This window comes from Nicotiana attenuata, unplaced genomic scaffold (genome assembly GCF_001879085.1).
Source record: "Nicotiana attenuata strain UT unplaced genomic scaffold, NIATTr2, whole genome shotgun sequence".
In the NCBI taxonomy this organism is placed as follows: Eukaryota; Viridiplantae; Streptophyta; class Magnoliopsida; order Solanales; family Solanaceae; genus Nicotiana; species Nicotiana attenuata.
This window is the reverse complement of record NW_017671600.1, coordinates 177,838-197,117: the sequence shown is the minus strand read 5'-3', so window position 1 is coordinate 197,117 and position 19,280 is coordinate 177,838. Positions and strand designations below refer to the sequence as shown.

Here is a 19,280-nt window from a genome sequence, read left to right as displayed (position 1 = left end):
AGAAACTAGTTCTAGATATATACACAACCTAGACCTATAGCCAGTTTGGTCAAGTTTCTTTTTGGCCAAAAGTGCTTTTTTTTTTGCCAAAAGCACTTTTGGCAAAAAATTGAGGTGTTTGGCCAAGCTTTTGGAAGGAAAAAAAGTGCTTTTGAGGAGAAGCAGAAGTAGTTTTGGAGAAGCAGAAAAAAGTACCTTAAACCTAACGCCTAACAAACCTAGAGCAGCTAGAGATCCGCCGCTGAACAAGAGACCACCCCCCGTTCTTCATCTTCTTCAGCGCTAAGGGACAGACCCCCCCCCCCCCCCCTCTCTTCGGATGTTAGTCTTCTTCAGCACAACGCACGACCACCCCCTGAACTTGGAGCACGGCCAGACCCATCTCCAGCCAACTGCCGAGCCCACCTCCCTTCACCCATAGCCGCTCCCTCTTCTTCATTCTATTCCAGAGCTGTCACCTGCACCCTGTACAACAGAATCAACGACTTCACATCACAACCGGAAACCAGCCATAAAATACTCCCCGAAAATAGCACAAAAACACACAGTCCACCAACTAATCACCATGAGCGACCATTGATGTTCTCTGGTTCTAGTAGTGTCCGAGTTCGCCGGCAAGGTTCGAATTTTTCCGGCGAGGTTCGAGGTTTGTTTGAGGTTCCCCGTCAAAGCTCAGATTGAAGCAGCCATCCGAGGTCGGTTCATGGTCTTGGTCGCGGCTCTTTTATTCGATTTTGTCGTTGTTTCTCGTCAGATTTTTGGGATCGAAAGAGTGTATGTTTGCTGAATTTTTCCCACTGTTGATTAAAAGAATTTCAGCTCATCTCAACCCCCCAAACCTCCAGGTCTCTTCATTTTCTGCTTGGTGCTCTTCATTTTTCAGTCTTGGACTTTCAGTTGAATGAACTTTAATTTTAATAGATTGTGAATTCTTGAAATATTATAGTTGACATCAGTAGCATACACAAATTTGTACACAAGTGATGTTGGCCTATTGTCACAAAATTCAGCTGGTAGTAAGTTTGAATCTGAAAATATGCTGGTTTTAAGCTTTACTTCCTTTCTCAAATTGATATTACATTTTCTAGCAGTATAAATAGATCGTATCAGTTGGGTTGTTTTGTTCTTCATAACTCTTTTCTGCTATTTTAATCATGATGAGCTTAGAATATGCCTCTGTTCCCATCTTGGTATAGTTGTGCTTGATTTGTGTTGAATGCACGATGTTAATTCGCTAACGAAATGAACGCATGCTGGTTTAACCTTTTCCTTTCAGTTTTAGTTTCAAATGTTTCCGTAGATTAGAGTAGTATGGAATCATCATATTTGTGTAAAAAATTGATTAATTAATATTCAGATCTATTAGTCTATATTGGGAAAAGAAAAGATAGCAAACAACCGACATTGATCTCAGATTAGTCTATATTGCAAGTTTCATGTAGTAATAGCACCCAAAAGTATCGCAATGTCACTTTAGAATAATTACGTGTTCTGAATTAAGACCGAAGTATGCGTTCGCGCAACTTTGGACGAAACAATCTTAATAATAATAAATGTTATCAATAGTGGACACGTTCGCGTGACACAATTATGATTCTAAAAATAAATCGAGGTATGCGTTCGTGCAACTTCGACCCAAAATTTCTTAATAATAATAAAGCGTGATTAATCGTGGACACGTACACGTGACATGATTTTTGACGCGCCAAACAAATGGGTACACGTGCGCGTGACCTTTTTTAAGATAATTTCTTAATTAAAAGAGGCAAATGCACATAGGTTCTAAAATGAGTAATTAGGCAATCTAATTAAGCCAAGTATGATCAAAGCGACCGTGCTAGAACCACGGAACCCGGGAATGCCTAACACCTTCTCGCGGTTTAACAGAATTCCTTACCCGGATTTCTGTGTTTCGCAGACATTAAAACAGAGTCAAATCTCCTCGATTCGGGATTCTAAACCGGTAACTTGGGACACCATTAACTATCCCAAGTGGCGACTCTGATTTTAAATGATAATCCCGTTTCGATTGTCACTTAAATTGGAAAAACTCCATTATACCCCCTCCGGGATAGTAAAAAGGAGGCGCGACACTCCCCCCTCTTCGCCGCTCACTTCTCTTCTTGTTCACTGCATCCCTTCCCCCCTTCTCTCCTTGTATTTTTTCTTCTATCTCTTCTCTTTCGCTCTCATAGCTAAAATTCTTGTAAATTATGCAAAAAAAATTGGATGAAAAGGTAAGGTTGATCTCACATCAGAGAAAATCATAAGCAAAAACTAAGAAAGAAAAAAAATACATTTTAACTTTGTTTTTCTTCTCTCTTTCTTTTTTTTTTTGTTGGATTGAACGAGTGGGTGTGATTGAAATTGGTTGAAAATGCCTAAACGAGGCTATATACAAAATTTGAGCAAGATTAGAAGTAATTTAGACTGGTTTCAGGTAAAAAATCAGACCTAAAAATCCAACTGCGACATGTGTATATCACGTTGTATATCGTGTACATCAATGTATATCATACACATGTTTTTAATGACGTTTGGGTATATCACTTTGTATATCGTGTATACAACACAATTTTTTTATGGACGCCCGTGTATATCACATTATATATCGTATATATAACATAAATTTTCATGGATATATATAGATACATATGATATACATGAGATATCACTGATGTACATAGAGATATACACAGGATACAATAGGGGATACACATGTGGAGTCTTCTTGAACTTGAGTTTTCAATTTGAAATGTGTTATACAAAGAAGGAAAATAAAATTTTAATATAACTTTTTTGATATACACATTATTATTATGTTATACACTGTAATATACACATAATATAATTATTAATGTGATATATATATATATATATAACAACAACAACAACAACCCAGTATAATCCCACTTAGTGGGGTCTGGGGAGGGTAGTGTGTACGCAGACCTTACCCCTATCCTGGGGTAGAGAGGATATATATATATATATATATATATATATATATATATATATATATATATATATATATTTGGATATACAGATAAAAAACTAAAAAAAATAATTATAACATATTTCGAAGTTTTTTCTGATACTACTGAAGGAAATGGAACCTAATTTCTAGGATGATGGTTGCTATGAGAGAAGACAGAGGATTTTAAATATTTTTTGCTATTTTTAAGCAAAATAATTTTGATGGGACTTATTTTTAGGATGGTGATTGAACCATTAGAAGAGAGAGAATAACTTTAGGCTACCATATGCCAAATCCTAAAACGTTGGCTTTTTCATGGCAATTATTGGACTAGTTGTCATGCCATGCCAAATCCCCCTCTATAAGGTACTCTCACAGGCCCATCACAGCCCAACACATGCAACAGCTTCATTCTACTGCAAATGTAACGAAGAGACCTTCCCTATAGCAGACCTTAAACCCTACTATGAAGCATTAAATCCCTAATTTGCCGCTTCTAATCTGCCAGAAATTCGCCGGAAACTGCCAAGCGCCACCAGAAATGGCGTCAATAGTATCAGAAACGGTTCCAAAGTTCACCGCTGAAGCACTCAAATCCGCAGCTAAACAATCTGAACGTTGCCATATTGTTCCTCTCCGCCTTCGTAGAGCTATCAAAAAGTACCTCCGAGGTAAATTTCAACTTTTTATTTTTATTTTTTATGCACGTTTGTTCAAACATTGATTTCATTAGGACGTGCCTGTTTAGAGTTTTTTTGCTGAAATAGTCCCTCAATTATTACATTTCATACTCAAAATATCACCGTTGACATATTTATTCCTTCAAGCATGCAAAAGTTAAAATTGGCAAAAGGATTAATTTGTGAAACTCGGTGCATGTGCTTGTGGGAGGCAACAGGTACCATGTGGAGTTAGTCCAGCTTGTGCCCGGACACCCTGGTTGTAAAAAAAGATTAATTTGTGACAATGGTGGTTGCTTATTGGTTAGTCAAGTTCTTGCGTTAAGATTTAGAGCTTGGTATTCCTGGTACTAAGAGCTTGATAAGTGTTTGGTTTAACCTTCATTTTTGTCTAGAGTTGTACTGATTTATTTTAATGTGGAGCGGATATAGAATTCATGCTGAGAATATCTGCGAATAACACGGGCTTAATAGGGATTTGAATTCCAGTGCTAATGAACACCATGTTAGTTGACCCTTTTGTTCTCTCCGAAATTATGGCATATAAGATATCAACGAATAAAAAAGTAGTGATTAGTAACACTCATCGGTTCCCTTCACATTAGCAGTCTACTATGTCATATTCAAGTCATTGCCAAGTACAACTATGTTTCTTTTGCTGCCATACCTTTTCTTGGTTTTGCATCAGCCACCACTTTTCATATGCTTCAAATATTGATACCTTTTTGTGAACGGAATTTATGTTGTTTGAGTTTACTGTGATATTGTATGTCGAAGGAGATGAGAAAGCTTGATTTGGAATTGTGTGTATGTAAGGTACGGGAATGAGACTCTCTTTCAGGACTTATAAGACTTTCAAGAGTTTGAAATTCTATTTGGGGTTGGCTCAATGAGACCCATTATGTAGCAGAGTTTAATCCCATAGGTGTGAAACCAAAAGTTCTCAATTTATGTTTAAAAAGATTTTTTTCTATCAGAGGTGATATTTCGAGGATAAAGTTAAATTAAGAGTGATACTTGTGGGATTATTTTAGGCCAAAACTGTGCCCTTTTCTTCACATCCTACAAATGGCCCCAAAGAAAGTGGAATGGATGAGATGACTTGTATAGCTGACCCTAACTAATTTGTTGAGGAATGGTTGAATGATTGATATGCTTTTATTTGCTCTCATCTTATGTTTTATGCTTGGGTTGGGCCTATTATTGCGTAGTAAGAGAACTCAAATGGTTAGAGATTGCGGGCATAGTTGATTGATGATTGAGTATATGTTTCTATTTCATCTCTCGCTAAAGTTTAGTGTTTGCGCTTGATCTACTTATTTAAGAGCTAGGATGCCCACCCCAACTAGTTTAGGATTGACATGCAGTTGATTGACTGATTGACATGCTTTTGTGTGATCTCACTCTAAAATTTTGTGTTTTGGCTGGGTATACTTATTGTGAAGCAGGAAGAGCCGGCCCCAACTAGTTTGGGGTTGAGGATAGTTGGTTGACTGATTGATGCAATTCTATTAGATCGCTCTCTAAAGTTGTATTTCGGGTGGATCTAATTTATTGCAGAGCAAGAGGAGCCACATATGAAGAGAAAAGTGTTGGGGTTATCAGAATCATTCAGCCAAATAAAGGAAGTGAATTTGATGCTGCCAACCTCCACATCCAAGGAGCTCGTTGAAGATCCTCTGAAGTCTGTTGAATGTTCACAGCGGTGGAAAATTAAAAGCGCCTATGGTGACATTGGCCTCAAGTATAGGGAGGATGAAACAATGGCCTATGTGGCGTCCCGTATGCCTGCTGTCTACTCTGCTCTTTATAGAGTGCTTAGTGAGGTAAACAAATATGATATCCCATTGAAATGATTTTTTACATTCCTATTTTGTCCTTTCAGATGAATTTTCCAAAATTTGGGTTTTGAAACATGAATATGAATTTGGTTGCGAAAAGTGATTGCTTTGATATGATTTTACTTTAGGTTCGTAGAAGATTGCCTGGGTTTTCACCAGCTAAGGTGTTGGATTTTGGGGCTGGGACTGGTTCTGCATTTTGGTGAGAAAATTATTGATATTGTATTTAGTTGATTTCTGCTGGTTAATTGTCATACCTATATGTTAATATCTGTTGACCCTTTGGGTTAATAAGTTGTTGAATTGTGTGGTTATGCAGGGCACTTAGAGAAGTGTGGCCACGGTCGTTGAATAGAATTAATTTGGTGGAGCCATCACAGTCCATGCAGCGTGCTGGACAGAGCCTTATAAAAGGTACATTCTGGTGTTCTATGGACTCCTTCGGATCTGGAAAAGTCTGATACTCTTAGGAAGCATTTTCTTGAATCCTAATTACTAGCTATTTACTGCCTCGTTGATCAGCTAGTTAATTTTTCTGAGTCACTGGCTTATGTGGAAGTATGTCTATTGTGCTTTTTTGATGTGAAAGTATATCAAATCTGTTCTTCAGACACAACGTAATACAATTCTATATGGGTACGTCATATTTTTATAAAGCTGATGCAACTTGTTCCAGCCTTGCAAATTGTCCTCTTATCAGAGTATAGAATTTGCCAACAAGAAGAGATTTTGTATGCCTTGAGCTTTTGTCATGTTTATATGAAGGAGATTCGCTGAGATTCACAAGCCGCGACCTAAGATGTCATATCTTGGAGTTACTGTTGTACAATAAAGGAGTATCTAGGCCTGTGGTTAAGGATTGCTTTCTTGTTTCTCTCTCTCTAGCAGTTTTGAGTGCTTTACTTTTCATGAATGCGAACCTATAACCCCTTTACATATATTTTTATTACTATTCTACCGCTGTATTTAGAAAAGCTGATAAAGGTGGCAAAATATGTCCTGTAATTGCTGTAGGTCTTAAAAATTTGCCACTCATTCAAAGTTATGGAAGTATTCAAGCACTCTCTCAGGATGTCAAAAAGAGTGACAGACAACATGATCTTGTGATTGCTGTAAGTACAATTTTGTTGTGGTTTGCTCCTTAGATTTTGTGTAGGGGCTTCTCCAAATTATAATACTTTATTACTTCATCAAACTATGAAGTATTTCTTTAATGTGTTTAATCTTGTCATTGTTAAGAATATATGTTGTGCTCTGTTGCATCATGTTTTGATTATGGTGCTGATTAGTTTTAAATTTTGTTTGATTGAAGTCATATGTACTTGGAGAGATTCCATCTCTGAAGGACAGAATCACGGTTGTGCGGCAGCTCTGGGAACTGACAGGAGATGTTCTGGTAGGTTTTGAAGTCCATATTTCAGCAGTCCAAACCCCTTCCCCCATCCGCCTTCTATTCCCCCACCCCAAACGGAAAGCGGGAAGAGCCTGCTATTCCATTTCTCCTACAGACTTATTTTTCGTGCATCCAAGTGGCAGGCTTTTTCATCAAGCTTCAACAGTTAGTCGATTCATTATGTTTGTGTTATCTGAAGTTTCTGATGGTTTAGGGAAGTTCTTCTGATCTTCAAGTACTATATTATATGCTTTTCTTCAAAGTTTTCACATACTATTGATGTTGTTAGTTCTCAATTCACCAGTTCAAGTACTATCTGAAACTGATAACTTGATCAAGATCTTGGAATAAGATGATAATTAGAGCCCGTTTGGATGGGCTTGTTGTAAGTGACTTTTAAGCCAAAAGTCGTAAGTTAGGAATTCTAGCTTTTGGCTTCTGGCTTATTTTTGGCATTTTAGCTTAAAAACAAGTGCTTAAAAGCACTTTTTTACTTTATCCAAACACTACAAAATAGCTTAAAAGCTATTTTGGCTTAAAAGCACTTAAAATAAGCCAATCGAAACGGGCTCTTAGTTTGTCTTCTCTCTGTATTAGAAAAAGATAAGAGGGGAAACCTCATTTACACAGCTGTAGTTCTACTAAATATCTCCTCCTTATCTCTCTATCAAAAATCTTCTTTTTGTAAGAGAAAAAGCTATTTCCTCTAACAATATACTGTTGAGCAGGTCTTGGTTGAACCAGGAACACCACAAGGATCTAATATTATATCTCAAATGCGATCTCACATTTTATGGATGGAGAAAAGGGTAAAATTCACTTTTTGGGTTTTTGCTTGGACGGCGGGGAGGGAGCTGGTTTATTCCAAGTTGGGATGTTTATTCTAAATGATCTTTTTCCCTTTTTTCTAAAATGGTAATTTCTAGAGAAGCCGCAAACTAGAAGATGCATCTGGCAAAGAATGTAAAGCATTGACGACACTGAAGAATGGGGCATATATAGTTGCACCAGTAAGCGTAAAGTTTGTAATGAAACTACCTGAATAGATTTGCACTACTTTTCTATCTCAATGAATTTGATCTTTTGTTTGCAGTGTCCGCATGATGGACGTTGTCCTTTGGATAACACTGGAAAATATTGTCATTTTGTTCAACGCTTGCAGAGGACAACATCACAACGTGCCTACAAGGTTTGCCTCATATTCCTTTTCCCTACAAAATGTGCACTCTGAATTTGATGGTGTCTCCGTTTCCTGTGTAAGCTTGCATTTTCTTTTTCCCAATACATGGGTATTAATCACGTTTCTGATTCCGTTTCTTTCATGGTCTGTTAGCGGTCGAAAGGTAAGCCTCTACGTGGCTTTGAAGATGAAAAGTTTTGCTTTATCGCTTTTAGACGAGGACAACGGCCAAGGCAAGTTGTTCATTAAGAATACAACATGCTATTAGTTAAATTGTTTTTAGCTTGTTATATCACCACAATTGTGAAATTTCATTGTTTTTGTTTCACTACCTTAAGCTAACCTTTAATTGAACTTATTATTTCTTTCAATTAGGGAGCCTTGGCCACTGGATGGTATGAAGTTTGAGACTTTGAAGGAGCAGCATGCCAGAAGAAATCCAGAGGATTTAGAGATTGACTATGGTATTTGTTTATCAGTATTTTGATCTTTGATTTGCTTTGCCATCTAAAAACTTTTATATTTATCTAGAACCTGCTGTTAACACATTACAAAATAGTGACACTTTTCCTTTTATGTCAGAGGACCAGTTCATCTCAGAAGATGAGGATGTTCAAGATGAAGATCCAGTCTCCTATGATTCCGATGTTACAGAAACAGACGCCATTACTGAAAATGATGATTGGGAGGAAGAAGGCGAAGAAACAGCCCATGCTAATCTTGGTAGTGGTTGGGGAAGAATCATATACAATCCTCTAAGAAGGGGCAAGCGGGTTGAGATGGACATTTGTCGATCAATGGATCGAGAAGGCACTGAAGGCTCGTTTGACCGAATTGTTATTACAAAGAGCAAAAACCCAACATTGCATCATCAGGCTCGAAGATCGGTCTGGGGTGACTTATGGCCCTTTTAGATTTTGTTAGAAAAATGGCCCTCGGGGCTTTGGTCAAGAAGTAAGAGCGCAACGCATGATGTGTGAATTATGCGCACGTAACGAGTCCGAACCATGCGGTAGACAAAAACCTGATATTTAAATGGAGAAAGTTTCAGGGACGGGCCACGGTCCACGGATTATCGAACTATGCGCAACTGAATAGATTTCACGTGTGGGCAAAGGTACTGTAATACATGTATTTTTTTTCATAGCTAACTATTCCTTGAGAAAAGAACAGTGAATCAGATAGTTATTCTGGTAAAGCAGAGGTTTGCTCAATTGGCACTTTGCTCAAGCAACAATAAGTGAAGATATAAATGTGAATTCTGCACAAACCATTTTACCATTTGCATGTGAATCATGTACTCTCTCGTTCTAATTTGTGTGAACCTGTTTGACTGAGCATATAGTGTAAGATAAAATGAAGATTTTTCGAATTTATGGTCCTAAATAAGTCAAAAAGGAGTTCATAATATTTATGTGGTTATAATAGTTTCTTATTAAGGGTCTAAATGGAAGTTTAAGCTAAATTGTTTTCAAATTTAGAAAGATGTCATTTTTTTTTGAACGGGACAAAAAGTAAATAGGCTGACGCAAACTGGAATAGAGTTTACAGAATTATTCATACATCTACATGGTGATTCGGTCAAGACTCCATTTGATTTGGGATGTGTTGTTTATTATTAGGCTCATGTGATTTTGTACTCCCTTGCCAAAAGAAGAATAGTTTTGTTACTATTTGAAAGGTGAATGATTTTTCAATTTACTAATTTAATGAGTTCTCATTTTAGGCGACTTTTTGATAAATTGAGGAAATTGATTTTTTTTCATAATAGGTATGGTATGACTAGAGTCATTTTTTTATGAAAAATATGTGCTAGAAATAATATTTTCCAATGTGAAAATTAATTTTTGGAAAAATAAACATTATAGATTATTAATAATATTAGTAAATCGTACGATATTTGCACATAAATTTGTAAGATCTATTAATTTTGATCGAAACATTTTTGTTTTGAAGTATTTGATCATGGAAAATAATTTTTGAAAATATTCTTTGTTTTACCATCACCCACAACGGAAAAAAATAGACCTTTATGAGTCATTATTTGGAGAGTAGCATGTACTTCACCTAGTATTATTACATCATACTCCCTATGATTCATAATAAGTGATGCTTTGGTTTTTTTTGACCTTTTTATTTTGTTCAAAACAAGTGTTCTTTTACATAATCAAAATGAATTAACTTTACTTTTTAAAATTTGCCCTTATTTACATATATATCAATCGGTCAAGTTAATAATTCGCAAATTTTAATTAAGAATAATTTAGTTAAAATTCTTATTTATTTTTTAAGAATTACTAGTATTTTATCAAGGGGTCCGTTCTTTAGCAGTGCAAGTCCATTCTTTAAATACTGCTCTTTCTTCAGCTTTTCTGTAGAGGCAGAGGATGATATTAGTTTCCTCTTGAGTCCAGGGGCGGATTTAGGGGGCGGAAGAGGGTCCCTTCGCCGAAAAATTACAATATGTATATAAGGCAAAATCTGTTTTTTACCTCTATATATTAAGTTTTGAACCACCTTAACATAGTCCAAAAGTGTAGCTTAGTGGTCAAGGTGGTTCAAATCATAGGTTCAATTTCCACTAACTACAATTTTCTTTTTTTGAACCCCCTTCGTGGAGATCCTGCCTCCGCCAGTGCTTGAGTCCCCCTAATAGCGGCATTTTTAGCTTCTAGCAAACATTAACAATTTCAATGATAGAAAGAGAGAGAGAGAGAGCAACTTCAAAAGTGAAAAAAGCAGTAAGTAGTCCATACAAAACAAGCTATTCTTCAAACAATGAACTTCACATACAAGAAGGTCCTGCTCTATTAAGACTACACATCAAACATGAAGAATCAACAACGAGTTTGTAACAGCCATCAGTAAAGAGTTGGTTCCTGCAAACTTTTAAAGTTCACTGATGCATTATTTATTGCAGTCACGACACAAAAGATTTTCGGGAAATAGTTATAATCTGTCAACCTGCATGAAGAACCAAGAAGATCTTTAAATTTTGTACCTTTTACAAGTGCAATAACAGAACAGGATCACTAGAGTAAGACATCTTAGGGTATAGAAAACGGATCGAAACAGCAATGGCTGGTCCACCAGAGAGCAATGAATGTAGAAGATGTGCATTAGCAGGACTTAAGCCAAGACCAATCGTTTTCAAGCTATACAAATAACATTCCAAAATGCATTCTTCGAATTGAGCAATGCAATATTGTTGAGAGCCCCATTACTGAGGATCGATAGCCAACTCTCACATCTGTGTTCATCGCAAAGAAGATTATATGTTGCATGGATTCATTGTAATAAAAAACTGGCAGTAAAAGAGCTCATGTAACACACAATGGTACAATTACCATGTCTTTCATTTTCCTCACAAAGGTATACATGCAACATAGAGGTGACTAATATTAACAATCCAAAATTTAAACTTTATGCAGAAAGCTAATGAACAGCTAAACCTTCAGAAACAAGAAGAAAATCAGTCAAAGATTTCACATGGACTTCACTGGCTCATTAGTCATTACCTGTGAAGCTTTTGCCTCAGAGTTTGGCTCTCAAACTTTTTCGTTCCAATTGTCGTGAAATTTGCTAGGCCAAGATTTAGTTACTAAATCAAGTAAAACCAAGCTCTCCTTGTATGCAAATAGTTCTATCATCTCATGATTCCCTTGGAAGTGAAGATCTTGAAATTGTTGGTTTATAGGGTCATAAATAGAAAAGTCCCCCTCAATGGATTCGAATACAACATCTCCATTCTTCATAAAACATAGGGGCCAACAGATTTTGAATGAGCAATCAATTTTAAACTGATGGCACCAAACTTTTAAAGAACAATCTTCTTTCATCATCCAAATATGCCACCAATCTAGTGATTCAGGGCAATGAACAAATAGGTAAAGTGAATCACGAAATACTGCTAACGATCCAGTTAATGCACCATCGTCGAGGCAAGACTTTGGCAGCTTTATTTCTTCAAAAACGTGGCCAGCCATATCGAAAGATACAATAAAGTCATCAGATACAGTTTCATTAACCTTTCTTGCAACCCAATATATCGATCCATCTAGAAATGCCTTTGCCATATGGCTTGTAATAAAGTATGAAAGATCAATTTCAATCTTTGTCCAAGAATCTGTTTTCAATGAGTAAACTTCAACAATAGGCGGAAGTTTTGGGGGGTCTATTAGATTCATTTGCTCAGAATACAAAATCCTTACCACCTTATATTCATCCAATTTAGGAATGTATCCAAACCCAAACACCACATGAACAGGAATGTCAGGAAGCTGAACAGTAGAACTGCTAAGATTTTTGACTATTTTTGTGGCTGGATTCCAAAAATACATGTTGCAACCAGATCTAGGAGTTATAGGGTAAAGAAGAAAGAGAACACCATTGCAACAGCCAAAGACTTCAAAACTTTTAGTTGATTCCCACAAAGGAAATTCCAGTTTCTTGTGCTCGGCAAATGTTTCATCACAGTACAAAGTGCAACATTCTTTTTCCCCAACATCTAAGATATCTTTACTTATCAAGTAGCTTTTCTTATATGATGAATGCTGATTCATATGCATCTTAACAAAATGAGGATCTCTAATAAGATTAAACCAAGATTTGCAAACACACCTGAATTGCATGAGAGCTTTGACTGGAAGTCTTGACAAAATGTTTGTTATTTCATCACCAGGTGGATCAGCAGAGATCATCGTGCTTATTAAGATAGTAACGGCAAAAGAAGTGCTAAAAGATTGGCCTGATAACTAGCGGATTTGAACAACTTTTACAAGTTCAAAGGAACAGGGAAATTTAGCACTTACAACTCTACCAATTAGGCAAGGTCATAAGTGAGAGAGCGACAGAGAACAAACTTTCAAATCTGGGAAAAACATGAGGACTATCAGAGACACCACCGAAACAAAGATAAACATGGATACATCGAAGATGACAACTGTCGCGCTGAAGAAAAAGAGGAAGAGTGGTGAACAAAAGGAAGGTGGAAGTTGGAGAAACCGACAACAATTAATAGGAGAGCGGTGGTGAATAAAGAGATTGACACGGAGCAACCGAAAGGATAATAAAAGGAAAGTAAGGGTCTAAGGGAAACAAATAGGATATGGACAATAAAATCACTCACAACAATGTATCTACAATGAAATAGATATTGAGGGAGAGGTGGAGCTTGGATTCTATATAAACCTTCTCTACTTGGTTAACATTAGTTGCCAAGATAAGATGATGCCTTATTTTGCTAAGTTAGGATCTTGATAACATCATAAATGTTAGCCACTGAACATGTTACCATTCTCAAAAAAATAAATGTTAGCCACTGAAATATTGTATTTCAAGAAGATTGGACAAGGATGACTATTAGAGAAGTGATCAGTAAGAAAATATGAAGCATACATAAAACTGAAAAGGTCCTAATTACCATAACCAATACCATATGATTCGACGTGTTTAAGAAAAACAGTTGATCATGTTTAATACCTCATCATTTGTCAACTTATCAGCAAAGGAAAGTGTTATGGGTACCTGTTTTCATAGACTAAAAGTTTCGTCTAAGGCATGGACCTACTTAATTCTTTTCTGCTGAAGAACAGAAAATAGAAAGACCTATTTGTGCACACTGAACAGTATGATACAACAGATGTGTGAGCACTAAAACAGACATACTCACGCTCAATCTTAATTAAGGCAAGCAACTATAGTTTTCATGTAATGAAGGTTTAATCAGACAAAAATGATCTTCTGACTATGAACCGCTAAACACATGGTTGTGAACACCCTTAGATCGTTGTGTTCTATGAAATGAGCATGTTGCGTCTATCCAAACAGATATTAATTACTAATCATATGCAGAAAGTATCCCCTTATCTGCAAATCACACAGAAGGCTAAAATGTATATAGTAATTAATTTAGTAAATTTAGAAGCAAAGTCCATCACTAGTTATACTACACTATTGATTGCACTAGTTCCACAGTGCAACAAATTATTAATAATCCTCCCCCCAGGTTTATCCTGGCAGCTAACTTCCTCTTTTCTTTTTTTGTTTGTTTCTCACGCAGTGTCGGGTACGCGTTTTGGGGCCCGACTAATCAAGATTCGCGCCGTAAAGTTCCACTTTGGAGGTAAAGCACTCCTTACCAAAGGCGAATCCATACCCAAACCCAAGACCTCTTGTTAAGACCGAAAGAGTACTTACCACTACACCACCCTTTGGCGGTGATAGCTAACTACCTTCCTCTTGATACTGTGGTGTCAAAATAAGTTAGGATATCCTGAGCTGCACATGATTCAAGATCAATTTATTCAGGAACCCTAGGATACATAGCTCAATCTAATTATTCACATATGGCTATAGCATCGATTTGTAGTGTTAGAATCTATGTAAAAGGAAAAAAAAATCCAACTCTCATAACAGAATGACTCAAATGCATAAGAATAAGAAGAAATAGAGTTTTATGGCCTTCAACATTATTAGCACAATTGAAAAAATTGGTGAGAATACAAATAGAGCTGAATGGATACCGATAATTCAATAAAAATTGGTATGCGATTTGAATATTTGTACCCTTCAACTATAAGCTTAATTAATATTTGAATACATTACCACTTGAGGGACTAACAAATATACGAAGTAACTCGTAAAAGTTGCAAAGAACTACGCGTAATTGAAGCTGAGGCTTTCCTTATGAATTTGAATTGCAACTCTGTTCACATTACAGCTAAAATCGCTGGAAAAAGAATGGGGAAAATCTGCAACTCGGTTTCGCCGGAGAAGCTCGCCGGGAAAAATGGACAGCGGAGGGAGATGAGTAGTCGTTATCGAATTGGGCCGAGCAAATGGATTTCATAGATAGCCATTTTTATGATGTTTGTCAGAATTTAGCCATTATTTATTTTAGGCAAAATACCTTATAACCCACATATACTTGACACGAATTGTTAGTTACAGTCTTAAACTATTGGTCGTCTTAATTACCTCCTTAACTTGACTTTTTGAGAGCCATTATCCCCTTGGACGTTGATGTGGCAAAGAGAGTGGGTGTACTCGCTTGCCACGTGGATTTTCCCTGTATATGTGGCATTTTTTTTTAAAATTAAAATATATTTTTACCTTTTTAAGTATGTTACTTCTTTAGATAATTTTTTTCGAATACAATTATGATAAAACTTGGCTAGAACTACATTATTTAGGCTAAATTTTTTTTATTTGGCTAAAAATAATAAAGTTTAGTTAATCTTTTTTTTGAATTTGACCTGAAAATAAAGATTTATACAATTAAAATAAATAGTCAAGGCATCTAAAAAACTTTTGGCTATAATTTTTTATATAGCTCTAAATTATGGTGCTCTAAAAATATATATTTTTATAGATTTTACTTGAAAAAGTAAAATACACAGTTAAAACCCCCGTCAAAAGAAGAATATATATTTTTACTGTGTATTTTTACACAATGACTATTTATTTCAACTGTGTATTTTTTCTTTTTCAAGTAAAATCTGTAAAAAAAAAATATTTTTAGAGCACCGTAATTTAGAGCTATATAAAAGATTATAGCCAAAATAATTAATTTCAAACTATGTATTTTTATAACTTTTATGATGCCTTGACTATTTATTTCAATTGTATAAATCTTTATTTTCAGATCAAATTCAAAAATAGATTAACTAAAGCGTTATTATTTTTAGCCAAATAAAAATATTTAGCCAAAATTATGTAGTTCTATCATAAATTGTATTCGAAAAAAATTTATCTAATGAAGTAACATACTTAAAAGGTAAAAATATATTTTATTTTTCAAAAAAATGCCACATATATCGGAAAAATCCACGTGGCAGGCGAGTGCACCCACACTTTTTGCCACATCAGCGTCCAGGGGTGACTCTCAAAAGGACAAGTTGAGGGGGTAATTAAGACCACGAATAGTTTAAGGCTATAACTAATAATCCGTGTCAAGTTTAGGGACGGTTAGGTATTTTGCCTTTATTTTATCTTGAAATATTAAACTAAAAATCTTAATTTTAGGACAATTTCAGCATATTTTTTTCCTATAAAATTATACTGAAAAACTAAAAGTGATGATGCACCGGCTAATTCTTAAATAGTGGCTACCTAATGTCATTTCTACATTTTACTTTGTACTCCCTCCGGTCCAAAATAAGTGATTTTTTGGCCTTTTTTTTGTGGTCCAAAATAAGTGATTTTTCCAGATTTCAAGAATGAATTAATTATTTTTTTCCTACATTGCCCTTGGAGTATGTGTTAGGAGTGTTTATGTGAGATAGTAAAGGTTAATATGATCAATTTTATTGCTAATTAATGTTGGAAGGTGAATTTCTTAATCTGTGTGAATTCATCCAAAAAACCAATGATTTATTGGGAATATTATTGGTATCCAATTTAAAAGAAATCCAACAACATGGAAATAACAAGAAATTTGGTATGAGTATTGATGAGGTGATTGAAGAGTGTAAACTCTTCTATTTTGCTGGGCAAGAGACAACTTCATCTTTACTTGTATGGACTATGATTTTGTTGTGCAAACATCCTAGTTGGCAAGATAAAGCTAGAGAAGAGGTTTTGCAAGTGTTTGGAAGTAGGGAAGTTGACTATGACAAGTTGAATCAGCTAAAAATAGTAAGTATTATCTACATATTCAATTATTTTGAACTTTTTCTTTTTAATAATGGTGATGTTCGGGTCTGTTTGTGCACACTTCGATCGAATAAGAACTTACTTATACCTACCATTTATACCAACCCAATGAATACATGACATATATCTTCACATACATTCTTATCACTAAACCATATATAGTTCTTAAAATGTATGTTAAATTGGTACAGTTTTAGTGTAAACACCTGGTACAAGTAAGTTTTTTATACCTGAACAGGTACCTATTACCAGCATAGATACCGGAAAACATTATCACTAAAGCTTAGATATATGGGAAGAAATCAACTAGGGTTGTTTATCTCCTGTTGGGATTTAATTTGAACCATGGGGCGTGTTTGCTTTAAAGAAAATATTTTTCAGAAGAAACTTTGTGTCACTATCCAACACTCTCTAAGGTTTAGAAACTATTTCAAATGGACGATCGGAAAAACATAAGCGAAGAGAGTTAATTTTCCTCTTTTAATGAAAGATATTTCTCAAGGAAAATATTTTTTGGTGTTTGATTGCAAGAAAATGACTTATATTTTCTTTCATATCAAACACACCCCTGATCTTCAATAGTTTTCACCCATGTCATTTACTACGAGACGACACCATTGAATGCTTCACCTAATTTTGAACTTTTTCTCATCTTCTAAAAGCCATATATTTTGAGAGCAATATTCACTAGTTTGATTTATCTTTTTATAGGTAACTATGATCTTAAACGAGGTCTTAAGGTTGTATCCAGCAGGATATGCGATTAATCGAATGGTAAACAAAGAAACAAAATTAGGGAATTTGTGTTTATCAGCAGGGGTACAACTCTTGTTGCCAACAATTTTGTTGCAACATGATACTGAAATATGGGGAGATGATGCAACGGAGTTCAATCCAGAGAGATTTAGTGATGGAATATCCAAAGCAACAAAAGGAAAACTTGTGTTCTTTCCATTTAGTTGGGGTCCAAGAATATGTATTGGGCAAAATTTTGCTATGTTAGAGGCTAAAATGGCATATGATTCTGAAAAACTATGCACTTGAACTCTCTCCATCTTATGCTCATGCTCCTCATCCACTACTACTTCAACCTCAATATGGTGCTCAATTAATTTTGTATAAGTTGTAGAAATGGTCAATTTGGAACTTGTTATGGAACTTTTATCATTGTAACCAGCCATATTGAGGAAACATGACTTGAGGTTAGATCCTCGTGTGTCGCTGGTCGTTGTTATTGATGTCTTGTTATTTATGTTCCAGAATATTCTAGAATTTTAATTTCTCTTTTAAGACTATTAATTAGTGGAAATGATTTGAATTTTCATTATCCTTCTGTGAAACTTTTGAAAGATAATAAAGTTATTGGTTTTGGAAATTTGAATGGAAATTTATATAAACTTGAGCTAGACCCCACATTTGAATGCAATGTTTTAACTTTGCATGACAAAGAAATTGGCACTAAGCGATGTATTATCAATGAGAACTCATCAAGTCTTTGGCACAAGAGTTTGGGATACATCTCTATTGATAGATTCAAAAGGTTGGTTAATGATGGAGTTTTAAAAGCTCTTGATTTTTCTGACTTTGCGACTTGTGTGGACTGCATAAAGGGTAAGCAGACCAACAAATCAACTAAAGGTGCCAAAAGGAGTTCTCAAATGCTTGAGATCATACATACATACATCTGTGAACCTATTCCTACCCCTTGCTTGAAGGGTGAGAGATATTTTATCTCATTTATTGATGACTATTCAAGATATATGTATCTCTATTTTCTGTTTAACAAATCAGAAGCACTTGATGCTTTTAAAGTTTATAAAACAGAAGTAGAGAAACAAACTGGTGCTCAGATCAAAATTGTAAGACTGATAGGGGTGGAGAATATTATGGTATACACACAAATAAGGGACAAGTTAAAGGTCCATTTGCTGAGTTCCTTAAAAGTGAAGGTATGATTGCTCAATATACCATGCTAGGAACACTACAACAAAATGGTGTGGCAGAAAGAAGGAACCGGACATTAATGGACATGGTAAGAAGCATGATTAGCAGATCAAGTTTACCTTTATCCTTATAGAGTGAAGCCTTAAAAATCCTTGTGTATTTTTTAAATAGGGTTCCATCCAAGGCTGTCTCCAAGACACCTTTCGAGTTATGGAAATGATGGAAACCTAGTTTAAATCGTTTACACGTTTGGGGATGTCCAACTGAAGTGAGGGTTTGTAACCCACAACTAAAGAAGTTGGATGAAAGAACAATAAGCGACTATTTTATAGGCTATGCAGTTAACTCTAAGGGATTTAAATGTTTATTGTCCTTCTCATTCTCCTAAAATTGTTGAGGCTAGAAATACTAAATTTCTTGAGGAACATGAAGAAAGTGGGAGTGATTTGACTCAAATGGTGGAATCGGAAGAAATAAGGGAACCACGTGTGGTACCTTTATACATTGGGAACTTAAATGTTGCTCGGAAAAATTCTCATGAATTATCTGAACAACAACAAGTTCAAGAGCCACCACCACTTGAGGAGCCACATGAAGATGAACCCGTTTTACC

At 35.6% G+C, this 19,280-nt stretch overlaps 2 protein-coding genes and 1 pseudogene across 5 annotated transcripts; 2 read left to right on the top strand and 1 right to left on the bottom strand.

The window, feature by feature from the left end:
• Window positions 1-303: 303 nt before the first annotated feature.
• Window positions 304-9,355, top strand: LOC109209215 (methyltransferase-like protein 17, mitochondrial). 3 transcript variants are annotated; one of them, XM_019372443.1, is made up of 13 exons: window positions 304-845; window positions 3,483-3,645; window positions 5,215-5,480; window positions 5,624-5,697; window positions 5,815-5,909; window positions 6,510-6,607; window positions 6,808-6,891; window positions 7,617-7,697; window positions 7,815-7,898; window positions 7,982-8,077; window positions 8,222-8,301; window positions 8,444-8,532; window positions 8,651-9,355. In XM_019372443.1, the coding sequence occupies exons 1-13, from the start codon at window positions 777-779 to the stop codon at window positions 8,980-8,982; spliced, it is 1,611 nt and encodes a 536-aa protein (XP_019227988.1). In that variant the 5' UTR covers window positions 304-776; the 3' UTR covers window positions 8,983-9,355. The 3 variants fall into 3 exon arrangements, with proteins under 3 accessions (XP_019227988.1, XP_019227989.1, XP_019227990.1); XM_019372444.1 differs by having other exon boundaries at window positions 304-695; window positions 8,651-9,162; XM_019372445.1 differs by lacking the exon at window positions 3,483-3,645 and having other exon boundaries at window positions 8,651-9,162.
• A 1,443-nt stretch (window positions 9,356-10,798) lies between these two features.
• LOC109209214 (F-box/kelch-repeat protein At3g23880-like) lies at window positions 10,799-14,925 on the bottom strand. Of its 2 annotated transcripts, none has more exons than XM_019372441.1 (2): window positions 11,587-14,925; window positions 10,799-11,318 (listed from the first exon to the last, which is right to left on the bottom strand). In XM_019372441.1, the coding sequence occupies exon 1, from the start codon at window positions 12,766-12,768 to the stop codon at window positions 11,617-11,619; it is 1,152 nt and encodes a 383-aa protein (XP_019227986.1). In that variant the 5' UTR covers window positions 12,769-14,925; the 3' UTR covers window positions 10,799-11,318; window positions 11,587-11,616. The 2 variants fall into 2 exon arrangements, with proteins under 2 accessions (XP_019227986.1, XP_019227987.1); XM_019372442.1 differs by having other exon boundaries at window positions 10,799-11,032.
• Window positions 14,926-16,492: 1,567 nt separating this feature from the next.
• On the top strand, window positions 16,493-17,977 carry LOC109209217 (annotated as a pseudogene).
• Window positions 17,978-19,280: the final 1,303 nt, after the last annotated feature.

Coding starts and splice junctions, on each gene's coding strand:
- LOC109209215 (XM_019372443.1), top strand. CDS start 777: ATGTTTGCTGAATTTTTCCCACTGTTGATTAAAAGAATTTCAGCTCAT. Junction 5,481..5,623: donor TTTATAGAGTGCTTAGTGAG/GTAAACAAATAT, acceptor ATTTTACTTTAG/GTTCGTAGAAGATTGCCTGG. Junction 8,533..8,650: donor GGATTTAGAGATTGACTATG/GTATTTGTTTAT, acceptor CTTTTATGTCAG/AGGACCAGTTCATCTCAGAA.
- LOC109209214 (XM_019372441.1), bottom strand. CDS start 12,768: ATGATCTCTGCTGATCCACCTGGTGATGAAATAACAAACATTTTGTCA.